The sequence below is a fragment of the Nyctibius grandis genome, chromosome 16, assembly GCF_013368605.1.
Source record: "Nyctibius grandis isolate bNycGra1 chromosome 16, bNycGra1.pri, whole genome shotgun sequence".
Lineage (NCBI taxonomy): Eukaryota > Metazoa > Chordata > Aves > Nyctibiiformes > Nyctibiidae > Nyctibius > Nyctibius grandis.
The window spans coordinates 2,400,511-2,419,102 of record NC_090673.1 but is presented as its reverse complement, the minus strand read 5'-3'; the positions used below and the strand labels follow the sequence as shown (position 1 = coordinate 2,419,102).

General features: G+C 58.9%; 2 protein-coding genes across 3 annotated transcripts; one reads left to right on the top strand and one right to left on the bottom strand.

The window, feature by feature from the left end:
* The first annotated feature begins 11 nt into the window (after window positions 1-11).
* LOC137670891 (protein CutA homolog) lies at window positions 12-8,965 on the top strand. Of its 2 annotated transcripts, XR_011049368.1 has the most exons (7): window positions 12-124; window positions 2,362-2,510; window positions 5,766-5,825; window positions 6,937-6,982; window positions 7,339-7,388; window positions 7,932-8,155; window positions 8,239-8,965. XR_011049368.1 is itself a non-coding variant. In XM_068414045.1 (6 exons), the coding sequence occupies exons 1-6, from the start codon at window positions 44-46 to the stop codon at window positions 8,032-8,034; spliced, it is 489 nt and encodes a 162-aa protein (XP_068270146.1). In that variant the 5' UTR covers window positions 12-43; the 3' UTR covers window positions 8,035-8,965. The 2 variants fall into 2 exon arrangements, 1 of the variants encoding a protein (XP_068270146.1); XM_068414045.1 differs by having other exon boundaries at window positions 7,932-8,965.
* Window positions 8,966-10,958: 1,993 nt separating this feature from the next.
* Window positions 10,959-16,944, bottom strand: PHF19 (PHD finger protein 19). Its single transcript, XM_068414044.1, has 14 exons — window positions 16,753-16,944; window positions 16,429-16,510; window positions 16,232-16,327; window positions 16,057-16,157; window positions 15,807-15,955; window positions 15,368-15,463; window positions 15,071-15,139; window positions 14,293-14,413; window positions 13,704-13,771; window positions 13,451-13,621; window positions 13,261-13,348; window positions 12,901-12,986; window positions 12,658-12,753; window positions 10,959-12,360 (listed from the first exon to the last, which is right to left on the bottom strand). Exons 1-14 carry the CDS (start codon window positions 16,942-16,944, stop codon window positions 12,009-12,011), a joined length of 1,767 nt encoding a protein of 588 aa, XP_068270145.1. The 3' UTR covers window positions 10,959-12,008.
* Between the last annotated feature and the right edge of the window lie 1,648 nt (window positions 16,945-18,592).

The following is an 18,592-nucleotide window of genomic DNA, read 5'->3' as shown; positions in this document are numbered from 1 at the left end:
GTGGAGGGCTGGAGGGGACGCAGCCTCTCGCCCAGCCGGGGCCATGGAGTGGCTGAGCCAGCGCTGCCCAGGGCTGCCCGCTGCCCAGGGCTGCCCGCGCCCGGGCCGTGGCACCTTGCTGCTGGTAAGTGGGAGCCCTGCGGCGCTGCCAGGGCTGGGGGGACGCGGGTGACCCACTGGGGAGAGTGGCGGGTGCGAACCCAGGCAGCCGTGGAAATGCCTCTGTCCATACCTTTATAAGGGAACCTCTGCATTAAAAGGGACAAAAAAGCTCATGCAGGAGGAATGTATTCTCAGCCCCTGCAGAGAGCAAAGCAGATTTCTTACGAGGTTTTTTTTCCACTTGCGCTGAGGAAGCTCACAGCATACTCAAGATTGCCACAAGTTGTGTTTGGGGTTGGTTTGGTGGGGGTTTTTTTGTACAGAACTCATCAAAACTAAGCAAAAAGTCCTAACATGGTAATTTTAAACCCTAAAGCTGTTTTTAGTTCACCAAAGCCAAAATAAATCTTGCAGAAATCTTAGTCTCTCTAAACTCATCTATCATTTTGCTGGTCAGTGCTTTTTGGTGAAACACTTAAAATCTCACAGCAGGTTTGTCGGTTTTGTTTACTTCAACATTTTGGCAATCATGAGTTTATTCTGTTTATCAGATAGGAATGCTGAAGTTTCACTCCTTCACTTTTGCACCATCCTTTGGCAAATACGATTATTCTGAAAAAAAAAAAAAAAAGAAAAAGGGGAGCTTTTATCTTTATTTTCAGGAAAAAAAAAAAAGGAAAAAACCCCCAAAACTAAGAGGGTGGTCACTGCTGTACTAATATTCAGTCACGAATGTTCAAGGGGATTTCCTCATCACATGCATATATATCTTCTAAGAAGATTAATGATCACCATGCTGAACAGGTCAGATTTTTTTTTCTTCCTGAGCAGGGAGCATGATTACATTCTAATCTGGAAAAAATAGATACACCAGCATAGCTCTGTTTGGCTTGTAACTCTCTGAGTAGCTTCTGGGATTTGTTGCATAATATTTGTTAAATGGCTTAGTGGAAAGAAGAGCACAAAAGAAGCTCTAAAAATTATTATGAGAAACCTTGTGATAACAAAGAGTATTTCCTCAAATGGATTGGAAAAGAGGAGACAACCAATATAGCACATCAGCCATCTTCCAAACGGAAAAGAGCTCCCGGGTTTGTGGTGACAAGTGAGATTTTTTTAAATTTGATCTTTAAAAAAAAAAAAACGAACCCCTCTGACATTGGCCCTGTAATGGGAGGTTTTTCAGAGAACAAAGGAGGGTGGAAATAAGGGAGAAAAAGGAATATATTCTTGGTCTTATAAGGATTGTTTTATCACTGTAGTTGAATAAGGGCCAGATGCTGTTTATTTCAAAAACAAGACAAAAGACAAAGGGCAGAGCAGCTGTGCAGAGGCAGCGAATGCTGCGCCCTGGGTACGGGCACCATCCTTCAGCTATTACTCAGCACAGGAAATTAACCTGGCTATTCCAGCAACGTCCCTGCTGAGATAATTCTATATTGTTAAGTGATGGTGTTTATGGCACGTGAGTACCCAGAGCAGCTCAGGGGCTGGCCAGGAACAGCATCTCACGTACAGCAAAACCAACTTGTTGCCACTGCGCTGCCAGGCCCTGGAGAGCACGTTGCTGTTTTCTGCAGCCCAGTCGGACAGAGACAGCCCTACAGACCTGGGCTGTGTCCATTAGGATTTCTGTGCCCAAAAGGATCCAATTTCAGTGTCCTATTAGTATCACATAATTAAGATTAAATGAAAGTAAAACCTCCATTTAAGTCTTATCCCCCCTTGCCTGCTATGCGAGTCTGTATCATAGCCTGGGTGGGCTGCAAAGCATCTGTCAGCAGAAAACAGTCATCGTCCCAGGCTGGCAGGGCAGGATGAAAGCTCTCCAGGTCCCAGCATTGACTATATCACCCCAGGCTTCCCGTGGCTCCAGTCCCGCATCAGGCTCCAGCCTAAATCTCTTTCGCATGGCCAGATCCCTACCCCTACCCAAAATACTGCTCCCCTCCTTTCCACGTCCCCGGGGAAGCAGAAGGTCCCGTGCCCACCGTTTCCCAGAGGGGTGGACATGCATCACCCTGGGCACAAAGCCAAAGGATGGCGGCAGGATGTGTCCTCAGCAGGAAAGAAGTACTAGATTGGCCCCATTGGAGAGGAATGAATCTCCCCATGAGCATGTTTTCACTTAAATTGCAACTGGTGTTACCGGGATGTTGAAAGAAAGGAGACTGGAGGCTTCCCTTGAGCCACAGATGCTTAGTTCCACACAATGCAGTATGTCACCTAACATCATCGCTCGTGTATTTTTAATTTCAGGTGGTGACTCTGTCTTTGCTGATGTACCCGGTGCTGAGGAGTCTCGCTCTCCAGCTGCACTCTGCCGTCACCGGGAGCTACGTCCCTGGGACCCACTCCATTGCCTTCATCAACTGTCTCAACGAGCAGATTGCCAAGGATATTGCAAGGTACAGAGACACTTCCCCTGCTTGAATTGTTCAAAGCAGCCTCCTGTGGAAGAAAGCTCCTGTCCCTCGGAGGAGCTGTACTTCTCTGCACTTTGCACTTCTGCCACCACCGTGCTCCTTTTCTCTTACACTCTTTTTCTCTGTACCACATACCCACCTACCAAGAGCTGTGCTTTCTAAAAGAGAGCTGACCATTGCCTCTGAAGTCAGTGCCACAGTAACATCAAACCAATTCTCAGTTTATTCCACTGCTTTTCCTTTTCAAGACCCTTTTTAAAGCCATGGCCCTAAATTTCTGGGTCCTCAAGTTCCCAGCCCCATGTTCTCTGATCTGCCACAGTCTTTCTTCTCTAGAACAACACAGATAACAAATTCCAGGCGAGGTGTTTATGAGAGGGACAAAGCACAGTACACTGCCATGAAAATAAATAGGAGACTGAAGTGGTCCACAGCAAACCCAGAACAGGCCCTTGTGAGGTACCACCTGGAAGGCTGCACTCTGCTCACCAGCCAAACTTCAGGGAAGGAGGGCTTTACCTTTAATTTTCCCCCCCTCTCTTTTAATGTATGAGATACTTTGCATGATATTTTGCATGCAGAGGTTTCTTTCACATACCCGTCAGTCCCTGACTCAATAGATGGTTTGTTCAAAGTACTGAAGCTGTGTTGACTAAGGAAATGTTTATGATGGACCATTAAGTTTCCTGCAACACCTCTTGTGCCGTTTTCACTGCTGCTTGCCAAAAACTCTCCATCTTCTGTAAACTGTTCCCAAACAGTCCTTCAGGAACCGACCGGCTACTGAAAGGGATTTTGTGTCACCTTAAATACTGCAACTGTATTAAGAAATTCGAATAGAATAATATCTGCACCGCTTGATGTCTTCTGAAAAAAGGGGTAACTGTGCATGGCTGGTGAAAAGAGCCCTCAGTTCCTGAACATGCTTCATCTTAACAGCTCTGCAAATGTTTTCCACTCTTTGTTCCTTATCTTGCAGGGAAGGGAGAGGAAATAAATCACTCCCCATTGCTGAGATGTGTGTACTTTGGTTGCATTTTTACTGGTGGAGTAATTATTCCTTTGCTATGGAATTTGGATGAATGAGACATGGTTGTAAAGCACAACACAGGGCTTCTACACTTATTTTCCCACCCAGCATTTTCCTGGTGCTGTCCTGTTTATTCTTCCTTTACATTGCTCAGTGGTCAAACTGAAATTTTCTACTGTTTTTAAGGAAGAGGAGTTGAGTGTTTGTGAAAGCAGATTAGCTGCAGGCAGAATTCAGCATCTGGCTTGTTCATTGCATCAGTTCTAACCCAGTTTATCTGAATTACTATTAACCTAAAATCCTCAAGAGAAATCCTGAGTCCACACTGGAGATCTAGTCTCTCCCCTGCGCCTGCTGTGAGAAGTTGACCCCTTTGGGCTGGATGGTGTGGCCATTGCACCTCCCATAACTTAGCTAACACCCGAGCAGCCTGTCAGCCTCCAGTTCTGCCTTAGATTTGCACGTATCATTTTCTTTGCTTTTCTGCTTATTAATTTTTCATCTGTCTCAATGCAGATCCTATTGTGAGGCAGGGACAAAGAAACACACATTAAGCACCCAACCCAAAGATATCATGTATTATGCAGATGTTTTTCCACAGATCACGTTCACCTCTTATGTTTCCCACTCCCATGGTGGCTGCTCGTTTCTGCTCAGCTTGCTAGCACAAAGTTCAGCATCTCAGTTCAGATCACAGCGTAGTGGGACAGAGCAGAAGCAATTAGAAGGTACTCACCCAAATCAAAACGTTCCTGCGCTGAAGTGACTTGGAAGTTGCAGGCAGCAAAAACAAAATGATTTGTGCCATGTGTTCGACATGATAAACGCAGCAGGGGTATCTCTGCTCATGCTGCTGCAGTTTGTTGGTCCACAGATTAACTCAAGATGCTTTACAAGCATTAAATGCCTAGAACTGGCTACACGTGGTGAGAGCAAACAAGCCAGAGCCTCCTCGGATGGCTGTCCTCTCAGGCAGCAGCTCCTCCAAGCCATCGGCAGCAACAAGTCCATCTCAGTCGCCTTGCTGTGTTTAAACACTGCACCCATGAGTTACCTGGGCCCAGGAGCTGGTTCTCCAGTGCACTGCTGGAGTGGCAAGACGCTGTAGGATCATCAGGAAGGGCTGCTCCTGATTCCTCCCTGCCCTGCAGCAGCCCCACGAGGGCACCTTTGCCTCACGCTCGTAGTTGCAAGGTATAAACGTCTACAGCCAGACAGAGAATTTAACAGAAGTTAATCAGAATGGTTTTAATACTTTAGCTCACTAAGGGTTAATTTTTACAGGTTGTTGTATCTAACAACTGCCTTCTCTGCAGTTCAAGGTCATCTAGAGGTTAAATGTTTGCATAGTCAAAGCACTTGGGTGCAAAGTAATGCCCGGTGAGGCCAGTGTTAAAGAAAACTGAAGGTGAAGGCACTAGTGCAGCGCCTTTCGCAGAGCTGCCTGTGAGAGGGACGCAGCTGCCACCCCTGTGAGAAGGGCCCAGACATTGCTGTGGTCAGAAAACACATCATTTGACCTCTCTCTCTTCTAAAAATCCACCCTGAGATTGCTTCGGTGCTCTTTAATCACTCAGATATCACTTCTGCTGGCAGACCCAAGCAGCTCTGCAATAACAAATCAGCCCACAACTAAAGGAGGCAGCCAGAGGGAAGGAATTTATTTGGGCTTCAGATTTCTAGGACGTTTTGGGTAGAAAAACCTCGATGTTGTTAATTTAACAAGATCCACATTTAGTCTGCTGTGCGAGGAAGAGGCACAGTTTGACAGCATAAATACATGACTGGGAGACAAACCCCCTGGCATCCATCCCAGCCCCGCTTCTCGCAGCCCCGCAGCTCAGCCCCTGCCCTGGTGTCCCCACAGCGAGGTGGGCACAGGGCTGACGCCGGGCAGGGTCTTTGCACCGTGTGAGGCACAGGTCCCGCGTGCTGCTCCGAGCCAGGAGCACCACCAAGGTGGGGGGGACAGTGGGGACGGTCCCAGGGCCGTGCCAGAAGGACCTGAGCTGAAGCAGCTCCAGCTGGAGGTCACCTTTGCCTCTGCTTTCCCTGAGTAATAATTAACCCCAACTCCCCCTGCTCCAATGTCAAAGCTGGTGCTGGCGGTCAGGGGCAGCACAAGGGAATGTCCCCGTGGCTGGGGGTGAGCACTGAGCCGCAGCGAGCTGGGGACAGGCACTAACTCCCCGTCCTGTCTCACCCAGGGCCATCATGGATAAGAAGCTGGCTGCCTACGTGACCATCCTGCCGAAGAGCTTGGCCTTGTAAGTTGGGCTGAATATTGCCCAGCGGAGCAGGCGAGCCCGGGCTCCCAGGGGGGGAAGGAGGAGATGGACACCCCACAGCCCCAGGGAGAGGAGGCAGCTTCCAGAAGGCTGCTGGGTCTGTTTGTTGTTGCTAGAGCTGATCCTCACCCGTGCAAAGTGCACTGAGCTTATTAAGGAGGGCAGATGCTCCGACTGCCGGTGGGGACCACTTATTTATTGGTTACTGAGCTACACGGAGACCTAGCAAAGAACACAGTGATTTATGGTCTTGAGGACATAGTGCCATTTTTTAGAGGATCTAAAAAGAAGCTAAGATAGGGACCAGAAAAGGCCTGTGCAATATAAAGCAGCGCTTTCAGCAAGGAAGAACAGTGTCTTTGACCTTGAGATACACAAGAGGGGCTCCTCACAGGGCTCCTCACAGGGCACCCCCCAGGCTCTCTGAGGCTGCTGAGATATGGCAAACCCACTAACCCCTGTCTTCCCCCTACGTTTGGTTCCCTACGAGCCCCAAGGGCCAGAGCAGAGTTGCTCACGCACAGCCCTGCCTGCTCCAGCTGGTTCCTCCTCCGTGCCCCCGCTCAGGAGACCCCACGACGCCTCCGGATGCCTCCTCGCGCAGGAACCCGGCGCGCAGATGAGATCACGATGGCCTCCTGTCAACATAAATGTTTTGAAAGGTCATATCTGACTCAGGAGAAGTACATCTCCTCTCCTGCAGGGAAAGAGAGGAAAAAAGCATGACGTTGCCTCCAGCTGCAGCCACGCCACCATCCCTGCAGGCACCATCCCCTGACTGCTGCTTGGAGCGGGGCCACCACCACACAGTCCCCCGTGGCCACCCCAGTCCCACTTCCTTTGCCCTGCTGTCCCCCCTGGGCAGCTCTCTTGAGGCTAGCACAGCCAAAGAGGCTCTGGTCTGTAAATCCAGGGTGCTCAGTCATGTGCACAGCAGACTTTGGGGGCCAGTGATGCTTCCTGAGCACCACTTTGTAAAGGAACGGCCAGGTGTGGAAAGCACCGAGCAGGGAAACTAAACCACCCAGGGGAATCAGCGTGGCTGCACCCAGAACTGTATTTGCTGATGCTTCTTTTCTTTTAAATCTAGGTATTTCTGGAAAGGGGAACTGGAAGAATCCACTGAAATACTGCTGGTAAGTGACAATTCCTCATGTCACAAAAATCCCCGTCCCAGACAGCCCCAGCCAAAAGGGGCCGCAGGGTGGTCTGGGGAGGGTGGCACCAACCTGCGTGAGATTTGGGACAGTACCCAGGGACCCCGAGCACCCACCTGCAGGCATGGCAGTGGTGGCTGGGGGTGGCAGTGCCCCTCATCCTGCCACCACGTGGGACATCTCCAAGCAAAGAGCCCGGGAAGGGCTCCTATCGCACTGCTGGGCGCCAGCCGTGCTGGATGGGTGCGGTGGCACTGTGCATGCAGGATTGCTCCCTCCCCTTTACTTCTCCCCTGGTTTTTGCTTTGTTTTGTTTTGTTTTTTTCTCTCCACAGTTAGTGAAAACAAGGACATCCAAAATAGACGAACTGTCCGACTACGTCAGGTGAGGCTCTGGCTCTGCGGGAGCACTCGGTTCCCTATCCAAGGTACGCTGCATGCTCAGGCTTTGGGAGTCAGGTTCCTTCAGCCCATTCCCACCCAGGGAGGGTTTAAGTGCTCCTGCTGTACCTTGTGAGCCAGAAAAAAACAGAGATGGCATCAGCAAAAAAAAAAAAGGCTGGCAGGTATATCAACTGTTGGGCTTCAACCAGCCCCTCCGTACTGGGTACAAGGAGGGATTCTCCCTCTCCCAACACAGGTTATTCCCTGGCTGCCTCCTGGCAGGATTTCCTGCGTTTCCCAAGCAGCGAGTGGTGAGCACAGCCAGCGTTGGGCCGGGGCCCCTGGCAGTCAGCTGCTGGCTGTGGTAAACCCCAAACTCAAAGCAAAATTCTCACGTGGCCAAAAGAAGATGCGGGTACTTTGAAGTCAGCGGAGAGCGTGGGGCAGGGCTGGGGCGCACCCCTGGGAGCGGGGCCCTCGGCTTCCTGCGCCTGCGAGCGGGGCGGTTGGTGACACTGTTCCTCTGCGCCTGTTTCCACTTTAGATCCATCCATCCCTTCGAAATTCCTGAAATCATCAGCCTGCCTATTGACCAAGGAAACCCTCTCTACCTCAAATGGATAGAGGAAAGCGTCCCACGGGACTGACTGAAAAGCACAGAAAGCACCTCGCTTGCGGGGAGACCAGGGGAGACGTGCTGAGCCACGCTGGCCTCCCTGCGCAGGCAGGAGCTACGCACACGCAGGGAGGCAGCTTCTATCTTCACAGGTTTGCTATGACACAGAAGCTCGGGATTGGGAATTTCATTTGCACTCCAACCACCCCCTCCTCAGCCTGACCCTGTGCTCCAGGGAGCACCGAGCAGCCCGGAGGTGGTGGAGGCTGAAGCGGGGAAGGGCTACATGCACCAAGGGCTGTTGCAGCATTGCAGCTGAGGACGCGCAGAGATGCTCGTGTCAGGACACTGCAGCACTTGGGGGCTGTCTCAGGCCCCCAGCAGCAAGTGCCAGCTGGTAGCCATGGCCTGGCAGCCCCCGGCAGCCCTCCCGTGTGTCCCCACAGCCAGCGCCTGAAACCCCGCCTGGCCCCCCTGCTCCCCGCAGCATCCTGCCCCGCTCTGCCTCCTGCTTCCCCAGCCCGGAGGCAGCAGGATGTGGCCGGGCACCCCGCGATGCGCCTGCTCACACCCTCTGCGCCTGCTCACACCCTCTGCGCCTGCTCACACCCTCTCCTGCTGTCACGCAACGTACGAAATCCAAGGGAACAGCAAACTGGAGCAGACACTGCAAGCATTTACCAGAGGCCGCTGCACCGATGCTGCCCTACCCACCGAGCTGGGGAGAGCCGGGCTGAGCTGGGCAACAGCCACGGCCAGTTCAGGGAAATCGTGTGCCAGGAGGACCAGGGCATCGCCCGGCCGCGGGGCCGCACAGCCCCAGCCCTGCGTCCCCTCCCCACGCCTGACCGGTGGCTTTCTACCCGCGCCACGTTTAACCTCGTAAAAAGATGCTCATGTTAATAGTATAATAGGACATAACTTATGGAATAATATTATTTATGTGACTGGGAAGGGAATAAAGAGGAGTGTTTCTTACCTGGGCAGGCTCCCGTGTTGTGGCAGTTTGCGGGCGCAGCGAGCAGGGCAGGAGGAAGGGCTCGTGGTGGGTTTGCAGCGGCTCTCTCCAGCCTGACGCTGAGTGATGCTCCGCTGGCTCCCACTGGCTCGTCTCGTGCTCGTGGATAGGTGGTACAGGGCGTTTTGCAGGTACTGAGCTGTGCCTGTGAGCTTGTGTGGCCCCATCAGCCATCAGAGTTAACGTGGGGAAGGCTCGCAGGCACAGGAGAGAGAAGATGAGGGAAAATAGTCTGAGCTCTGAGAGCAGGAAACTTTTCAGTGCTAAATCCCAAGAAACAGGGACCCAAAGCTCAGCTCTGTTTAGCCCTGTCAGGGGTACGTTGCACCACGTGCAAGTTTTAGGCTAAGATTAAGCAGATGGGGCGATTTGGGACCTCACCCATCAGGAGGACTGCGAGTGAGGGCAGCCCCTCTTGGCAAAACCCATCACTGCAAGGGGTGTCCCTGTCCCCCGCTGTCCCCACACCCCACTGGGCTGCGCCCACGCTCACCCCTTCGCATCCTTCTGCCACTCTCATGCTCCACAGCAGCATCTCTCCAGGCGAGGGCACACCTCACCCTGGCACAGGGCACGAGCCGGCGGCACCAGCTGTGTCATGGTGGGCACTGGGCACCTGCCCAGGAGCACACACTGACCCCCTGCGCCCAGACTCGATAATCCTGATACTACAAAGAACCAGTGATGTTAGAAAAAAAAGACTTTTTAATTGTACATCAGACATATTAATTACAACTTGGGTATAACAAGAGTTGCTCATTACAAGCAGCAACCAGAACTCATAGATCTTCAGAAGGTGCACGGAGTCGTTATAACATCTATCACAGCTAACGCAAAATATACTCTGCAACAAAAATATTTTTGAAGGCTCCACATTCAGTTCTCTGCAAGAGGCCAGGAGGAGAGGAGATGGAGAAGAGAGGGAGAGGAGGGCACCCGGGGCCACGCGTCGTGGGTGCTCCCGCGAGTGCAACATCCGTTGGTGCATCCCGCAGGAATAACCCCGGTTTGGGGTTAATAACCCCAGGCAGCAACTCGGACAGCAACAAGGGCTTCGTAGGCACTCGTGAAAGACTTTAGGCAATGCTTTGGTGACAAGGTGGGACGGGGAGTGACCCAGCTGGCTGCAGGAGCACCCATCCCTGCCAGGATGCTGGGACCCAGCAGCACATCTCCCAGGGTCCCTCCGGAGACGCTCCCCTCCGGGTGAGCCCAGATGCAGACCCCGAGGGTGCCAAGCACCTCTCCCCAAGGCACGTCTGACCCCGCTCAGCTCAAACCATCTCATGGCTGGAGCTGGACAGAGCCTCCTCTCCCAGACCTTGCACCTCACAAGCGGCCAACAACGTCTCCACCGAGCCCACCACCGGCTGCACGATCCCAGGAACTCGGCAGAAAGGAGTGAAAATGCTTTTACCTGCTGAGCCAAATATTCCAGCTCCTCGTATGGGCACCGAAGCAGCTCACGCCCAGCCCGAACCACGCGGGCACATCCCGGGGCTGCAGAGAAGCTGCTGCTCTGCACCACGGCCCCACGAGGCATCACCACCGGCATCGTCACCTCGCAGCCACGCACAGGGCTGGCGCCTGCTATGAATTAAAACAACGGGCAAACCCCTCCTTCACACCAATCACACCAACAAATTTTAAGCCCTTGTTCAACAAAGCAGCTCCTCAGGTCACCCTCGGGTCGGCAGCTCCCGCCAGCGCACGTACAAACGATGGGGCTCCAGGGACAGGGGGTGTGATGGACCAGGACCACGCAGCCCCCCTGGCATCACCCACCCTCTGTCCCCACCCTGGGACAGCCACGGCAGTGAGGGGGGAGAGACAAGGAGGACAACATTAAAAATATAGATCTTTCTCTTTTAGGAAAAAAAAAATAAATCTAACAAATGTCTGATGATATTAGAATTTTTTTTTAAAAAGACGACGGCTTTGCTCCTGAACAACCCGGCAGTATTGCTTTAGTTACAGAAGGGGGCTGCCCTTCTCTTCTGCAGACAAACTGACCCCATGCGCTCACAAAAATCAACGTTACCCCAATAACAGAAAGCATAGCTGCCCTCCAGCGAGGCACAGCCACGAGGCCACGGGGATGGTCGCGGGGACCCCAGTACAACCCCCTCCCCATGCCCCTACTGTCCTCTCCAGCCTTTTTTTGGTCTGTCTGCTTGTTTGGCACATTCAGGACGAGGATTCCTGTGGGAATAAAGGCCTCGGGCTCCAGTCTGTGAGGTGCCCGCGGTGGTTTTAAGGCAAGGGCGTATCTTTTGGCTGATCTCTTCCAGACCGTGATTGTCAGAACAGGGAACCGAAGCTGGTGCATCATCACACGCCGTCCAGGCCGCGGGACGAGAGCAACCACGTACATCTGCCCCGTGGCTGCGAAAGCTGGCCATGTGTGGGCTGGTTATGGGGCTTTTTCCCCCCATTTAAAACAAACCACATTCCTTTAATGAACGGATTTCTGAGGAGGAGGAAAACCCCGAACACCGGCTCTGTAAGGCTTAGACGTGGGGATGAGTCCGGGTGTGCTGGGGACTGGCATGATGTCTGTCTGCGTGAGCAAGTTGTGGGGTGCCCCCAAAGGGGCTTCCCCGGGGTGCCCGGCCATGCCGGGGGGACCCTTCTGGAAGGGCCAGACCCGCTCGCTGCTCTCACCACCACCGTGACGGTGCCTCGGGCTCGGCCAGAGGCTCCATCGGGAACACGCGGCTGGGCCACGCTCTTTGCATATACACAGCCAATAAAATAACAACGGTTAAAATAAAAACCCCACCGCGGCAAGGCTGGGGGGTCACCCCCGGGCAGCTCTGCTGCCGGCGCCGGCTCGGGCGCTGCCTCCACCCGTGGTGGTTCCCAGGGAGCTGGCCCCGGCCGGGACCCCCAGCGCGGAGGGTCCCTCCTCTGCTTCACGGCGAGGGGCTTCCCCGTCACCCCCATCTCTGGTTTGGCTCTGGGAGAGGCGCGGGGGCTGGCAGGGCTCAGTACGGGGTCGTGCCTTCCCACTCCACCAGGTACTGCACCTTCCCCTCCAGCGTCACCCGCCGCGCCAGCACCTGGTACTTCTCGCCGCAGACCAGCCTGCCCGCCGCCCCGAAGTAGCTGCTGATGGAGGACTTGAGGTGGGAGAGCGAGGAGTCGTCCTCGCTGATGCTCTCCAAGGTGTGGCTGTCGATGCCGTCGTCCGGCCGGTCGGGGCCGCAGGTCACGTCGCTGCCCTCGGGGGTGCCCCCGGCCGGGCGCCCGCCCGCCTCCCCGCCTCTCCTCTTCGCCCCCGCCGAGGCGTAGGCTGGGGTTGCCAGCTTGCGCTTGCGGCTGCCCACGGTCCTCTGGCTGCCAGGGAGGGGACAGAGGAGGGGTGAGGTGACCCACACTGCGCTGGCCGTGCTCGCCGCCCCACGAGCCTCAAGGGAGCACGCCGGGAATTCGGGCGAGCCCACGCGCCCAGCGAGGCAACCCCGCTTTGGGACCACCAGCCCGTTTTGCGAGGCAAGGAGGAAAGGGTCCCTGATGTGGGACATCCCTGTGCCAGGACACGAGGGTGCTGTGGGAGGGAGAGGGGCAACCCCTTGCCCCCCTGGCCATGCCACCAGGACCCCTCTGGAAGGGGGCGAGGGGCACAGCCCTCACCTGGACTCGTAGGAGAGGCTTGTGGTGGCCGAGCCCGAGGTGCTGGCGGCGTCCGTGGAGTCCACGTCCGATAGGAAAGTCTGTCCCGAGCTGGCACTGGGGACGGGATGGAGCATTGGCCCCGGCCTGGCCCAAGGGGCACCGCGGCCCCCCACCACCTCCCCAGCCCTGCCTTCGCCCTTGGGCGTTTAAACCCCCCCCCCCCCCCTTGCCGCCCACACCCCCGGGCGCAGCCGCACGGACCTTTTCAAGCTCTGGATTTCATCCAGCGTGAAGTCGAAGATGCTGGCCAGGTGGTGGTTGGTGCTCCAGGCAGAGGTGAAGTCACTCTGTGCCACAAAAACAAGGTCACCCGTCACTGCAGAGCTGCCCACAGCCCTGGCAGCGGCCCCCCCTGCCCCAGGACCACCGCACCCCCTCCCACAGTCCCCGGGTCGCGGGCTGGGCACAGCGCGTTTGCAAACCCCAGGGCGAGGGACGGGGGCTCTCCCTGCCCGCAGGAGCGGGGCAGCCTTGTGGGGACCCCCAGGGATGGGGCCGAGGGGTCCCAGCCGCCTGCTGAGGCCCGGGGGGGACACGCAGAGGAGGGGGTGAAGGACTCACGCTGGGAATGGCGTCCTCCAGCAGGAACTTGGCCCTCTTGCGCCGCGCCGCTCGCCGCTTCTGCTGCTGGAGCTGCCGCGGCAGGAGGCTGCGGGGCGAGGAGGGGGGTGAGGCTGCCGGGGCACCCCAGGGCAGCGCGGGCACGGGGCGCTGCAGCCGGGGGGGTGCCCGGGCCAATCTGGCCGCTCACCTGTCCTTGTGGCTGTATTTGCTTTTTCCCCTCTTCTTCAGGTCGCAGGAGCCGCTCTCGGCCGCGCCGGGGGCCTTCTCTGGCAGCACCTTGCTGGGGGGGTTCGGCGGGACACGGATCCGCAGGCGAAAGATGCATTTCTTCTTTTTGATTTCCTTCCCGCACAGAAACCTGGCGGGGAGGATGCAGCCCTCAGCCGGGGGGGCCGCAGGAGCACCCCGCATCCCGCCCCGTCCCCGAGGCAGGGGCTCACCTGCTTTTATAGCTGTTGAGCGCGTTGAGGAGGTGGGGGCCCCGCTCGGAGACCGGGGTGCCCGTCAGCTGCAGAGAGACGGCACGTCCCTGTCCACCCTTCACCCCCCGCCCGCCCCAGCCGTGCCCCAGCCCCAGGAAAGGTCCCTCGGCTCTGCCCAGGGGCCATCCCGGGGTGGGTGACCAGCACACAGCAGCTGCCACGTGTTCCCAGCGGGTGCAAACGCCCCGAGCCGGGCGCTCCTGCCCACCCAGAGAAACCAGGCAGGTCTTTGAAAGCTCCTTCTGAGGACCAGCCAGCTCGGCCACGGGGAGCAGCACGCCCAAAGCTCCGACCCGTTCCCAACAGGCAACACACAAACACACCGCGGGGTCGGTGGCTGCTACGAGGGGAGGGCAACCCACCCGCGGGGCAGAGCTCACTGCCCCACCGCCTCACCACCAGCACCCCCCTTTGCCAGTCGGGGAAGGAGGATCTGGCCCCTCCAAGCCGAGGCGTCGGGGACAACTGTCTGTGACTGACGTCCCCGGTGGCACCGCTCCCTCCCCACGGTTGCTCTCCAGCCCGAGCCTGGGCTGCGCGTTTTTACCTTCCCGAGCTGCAGCGGATCCCAGTGGTGGTTCACGAAGGCCAAGATCTCCTCAAAGTCGAAGTACTTCTTCTTGCTCTGCACGCCCAGGTTGTAGAGGGCGAGATGGACGACATCCACCCTGCGGGAGCAGAGGACAAGAGGGTGAGCAGCCCCCCTCTCCCTGGCAGGATGGTGCCCACCATGATGCTCCGCTCCGCCAGCGCTGCCCGAGCGCAGCCCCAGCACGACCCTCCCAAAACCTTCTCGTTGGAAGCCGGGACCATTCCCACACCCCACGGGGAAGCAAGCCTGGCCTGGACACGCATCCCAGGGGATGCCACCATGGCCAGGACGGCATCCCCCGAGCTTTGGGGAGGGGTGGGACACTGCCCACAGCCAGGAGGAACCCCAAACGCCGAGAGCCCCGAGCCCGCGAGCTGGAGGACGTGCTGCTCCCAGGAGGAACGCCCGGCTTCCCAGCTTTTTAACGAGCCCCAGCCCTGTGCTCTGGCTGCAGTGAGGGACAGGAGCTGGACAGCTCTTACCCACGTGAAAACACACTGTCTTGTAACAACCCAGTCTGTGCTGGGGGGTTTTTACACGTGCCGGGTCATGGAGATGTGAGCGGCTGGAGGCTCCGCTGCCCACCCTGAGCTTTGCACCCACACTGGGATCAGTGGGAGATGCTCTCGCAACACCGAAACCCGGCTCTGGGGCTGGCCCCAAGGCAAGGGCTCAGCAGCACCCGGCACCAGCCAGCCCAGCACGTCCCAAAGGAGCCAGGGCCGTTCCTTACCACCTCAAGGGCAGGCGCTTGATGTATTCGGGTCCCTGGTTGCATACGGAGCAGAAAAACACGTAGAACCTGGAAAACAGCGGGGAGCGGAGTGCTGGGGGTGGGGGTCATCCCCACAGCCCTGCGGGGCCTGGGGACGGGTCAGGGTGAGGACAGTGCTCCGGGGGCGGCTGGTCTGCACCAGTGCCACAGCCAGGTTGCGGAGACACAGACTGGGGACGTGTCTGTGCACGAGACCCCCTAGGAAGCCAGCTCGGACGTCCAGCACCTGCCCAGCGCAGTCTGGAAGGGACATACCGGTCTCCGAACATCATGGGGTCGTTGAGGCACTGGGTGCAGGCTTCGTGGAACCACTGCCGGCAGCGGCAGCACTGCAGCATCTTCAGGTACCACCTGGGGAGGGAGAGGAGGTGGGTGATGGCGAGGGCAGTGTGCAGCAGCCACCGCCCCGGCCCCCTCCCAGGCACAGACCCCCCAGCCAGGGAGGGACAGCCTGGCCCTAACTTGCATTTTCTGCAGCCACTGAAGTGGGTGCAAACGGCACCTCCGGGAGCGAGCAGAGAGGGAGGGCAGAGGCAGCGTGGGCAGCAATGCTGCCAGCCCCAGGGCAATGCCCCGCAAGCTGAGGACTTCCCTCTTGGTGGGGAAAACTTCCCAGCCTGCTCCCACCTGCCTTTGCAAATGCTTTTCCCCACAGAACCCAACACGACAGCCCTCCCAGCAGGCGGGGGCTTACTCGCCGGGGCCCCCGCAGTAGCAGTAGCATTGCTGCTGGTTGGTGCGGTGCGGGGAGTCCCACTCCAGCAGGTCGGGGTTGTAGGACAGCACCATCTTGACGGCTTGCAGCGTCTTGGCGATGGCTCCCTTCTTCAGGGCACCCCCCTTCTGCAGGACCGAGCGGGATGGGGTCAGCACAGCCGCTCGGTGGGGGGACACATCCTGCACCCCTGCACCAAGGGCTGGTCGCCCCAGGCAGCCCCACTCACCCGCACGGCCAGGGCAAATATGCAGCGGCGGCAGAACCACGGCGTCCCCAGCGGGCCCTCGCCACCGCTCGCCACGGGGATGTGGCACTGCTGGTGATAACCTGCGGGAGGGCTCGGCGTTAGCGCTGCCGGGCTGGCCAGACCCTCGCCCCCGCGGCGCCGCGCCCGCACTCACCCAGCCCGCACTTCCCACAGATGAGGATTTCGTTCATGGGGCCCGACGTCTTTCCCAGGCAGACGTTGCACTTGGGCTCCTCCCCGGGGACGCCGGCTGGGAGACGGGGATGGCAGAGTCAGAGACGTGCGAGGCACAGCGGCACCGGGAAGGACCCCCGGCACGGCGGTGGGAAGGGAGGATGGGGCAGCACTCACCATGCTGGATGTCCTTCCAGAGGACCCAGTACTTGGAGTTGTCCTCAAACGTGACGAGGCAGCTCTGCTTGGAGCCGCTCACCTGCGGGGAGAACCGCCGGGTGTCAGCTCCCGTTCCCAGCACCTCCCCGTGACCGCTCGGGGCTGCGGGAAGGCGGGTTTGGGGTGTGATACCCAGGGGCAGGACATCAACCCAAAGTGCCCTGATGACCAAAGATGCATTGCAGCCCAGGCCCAGGACCCCTGTGAGCCAGGAGCCGACCCAGGGAACAGCGCTAGCTACACTTTGGGTGCCCACGTTACCCTTTTGGGTGCCCACCTTACCCTTTTGATCTTCCCGAGGTAATAGAGCCCGTCAGTCCAGCGGCACAGCACGTACTGCCCCTCCGTCAGCTTGACCATGAGCTCTCGGCAGCTGCTGCCCCTCCGCGCCGCGGCGGCGGCCGGTGCTTGCTGGACACGGCCAGCGGCCGCGTAGACATCCCGGATGATGGGGTTGAGCTTGGCGGTCTCCATCAGCAGAGCCTGGAGGGGACGCACACGCTGTCACCCCGCCATCGCGCCGCGACACAACGCACCCATCGGCCGAACGCGGCATCCTGGAGGGTTCTGCAGGGAGCACCGAGCTCGGGGCTGGTTCAGCCTCACCAGAGGGTGCTCAGGACCCACAAAACGAGCATGGATGAGGCAGGTTCGTCCACGGGTCACTTAGGTGAAACCAGAGGGAGCAGCCACAATCTTTGCTGCTCTTGAGCAAGAGTGAATTAACCCCCCGACTACCTCGGCTCCCGCGGCACGGAGCCACCCTGCCACGGGGCGCAGGGACACGGCACAGGCCTGCACAGGCTCAGCCTCGGGAAGGGCCACGTGAGGGGTAACAGCTTTAAACTTAATGTGGTTTTTAATTCACAATTTCCTGGCAGTTCCACGAGCTCCCAACCCAACGGGACCACCGCACGAGCGGGCAAACGGCAGCGCCACGCGCAGCGAGCGAGACCGAGCAGCCGAGTTTCGCTGCCGTGAAGTTTGGGGTGCACAAGGTGGCCGGACCGCGCTCACGGGCAGCACCGGCCCCGCAGCCATCCCGGACGGGCAGCACTAACACAACCCAAAAGTCACTTTTTCCCCCTTCGCGCTCCCGTCACGGCCACACGCGTGAATCCTCCCCGTGCCCTAAGCTCAGCCCGGACCGGGCTGTGGCCAACCCGCCCGTTCCCGAGCGCAGCCTGGACGGGCAGAGCCGATCAAACTTACGGTAAACCGGCTGCGACCGAAAAAAACCCGCGAGCTGCTGCGGGAGCGGGGCCGGCGGGAGCGGCCGCAGCGAGCTGCGACATGTCCCCGGCGCCGCGCACCCGGCAGCGGCTGCGAAACCGGCGGCAGCTCCGCGCCCACCCAGCGCCGCGGGGCCGGGGGCTGCGGGACCGGGGAGGGGGACACACACACGGCTCCCGCCGCGCCCCGCCGCCCCGGGCGGGACCTCCCGCGCCGCTCCCGAGCCGGGCAAGCGGCGGCGGGGGGCAGCGAGCCGCCCCCGGCAGCCCCCCCGGGGGGAGCGGCGGGTCCGGCAGCACCTGCCGGGCGGGAGCAGCCCCGGGAGCGGCGGCCGCGGGCCCCGCCGCCATTGGCTCATTCAAAGGCGCTGCGGCCCGGCCCGCCCGGCCCCGGCCCCGGCCCCGCCGCCCCGGGCGCCTCCCGCCGGGCTGCGCGCCCGCCGCCCCCGCCCCGGGCTCCCCCGGCGCTGCCCTTACCGCTGGCGCCGCCGCCGCCGCTCCGGCGCCGCCGGGCCGGGTCAGCGGCCGCCCGGCCGGGGCCCGCGGCGGGGAGCGGGGCGCGGCGGGGGCAGGGCGCGGGGCGCCATCTTCCCGCGCTTCCCCCCGCGCCTCCCGCGGGCATTGACGTCCCGCTTATGCAATTAGCGCGGGGCCGCCCCCGCCGCCTCCCACGGCATCGGCCTGGCACGGCGCGGCGCGGCCCCGGGGCGCAGCGCAGAGCCGGCCCCGGCGCCCCCGGGGCACCCCCCCGGTGCGAGGGCAGAGCGTGGGGGACCTGCCGCGGCCCCGCACGGGCACCGCCGCACCCCAGAGCCCCTCCGGGCCCCCCCCCCCCCCCCCGATCCCTGCCTGCACCCACACACCTGGGGGTCCGCGGGGGCACCCAGGGC

Excerpts from the sequence above, each read along its gene's own strand:
- LOC137670891 (XM_068414045.1), top strand. The coding sequence starts at position 44 with ATGGAGTGGCTGAGCCAGCGCTGCCCAGGGCTGCCCGCTGCCCAGGGC. Across the intron at positions 2,511-5,765 it reads ATTGCCAAGGATATTGCAAG|GGCCATCATGGATAAGAAGC; the intron begins GTACAGAGACAC and ends TGTCTCACCCAG. Across the intron at positions 5,826-6,936 it reads CTGCCGAAGAGCTTGGCCTT|GTATTTCTGGAAAGGGGAAC; the intron begins GTAAGTTGGGCT and ends TTTTAAATCTAG.
- PHF19 (XM_068414044.1), bottom strand. The coding sequence starts at position 16,944 with ATGGAGACCGCCAAGCTCAACCCCATCATCCGGGATGTCTACGCGGCC. Across the intron at positions 15,956-16,056 it reads TATTTGCCCTGGCCGTGCGG|AAGGGGGGTGCCCTGAAGAA; the intron begins GTGAGTGGGGCT and ends TCGGTCCTGCAG. Across the intron at positions 13,772-14,292 it reads ATCCGCTGCAGCTCGGGAAG|CTGACGGGCACCCCGGTCTC; the intron begins GTAAAAACGCGC and ends GTCTCTCTGCAG.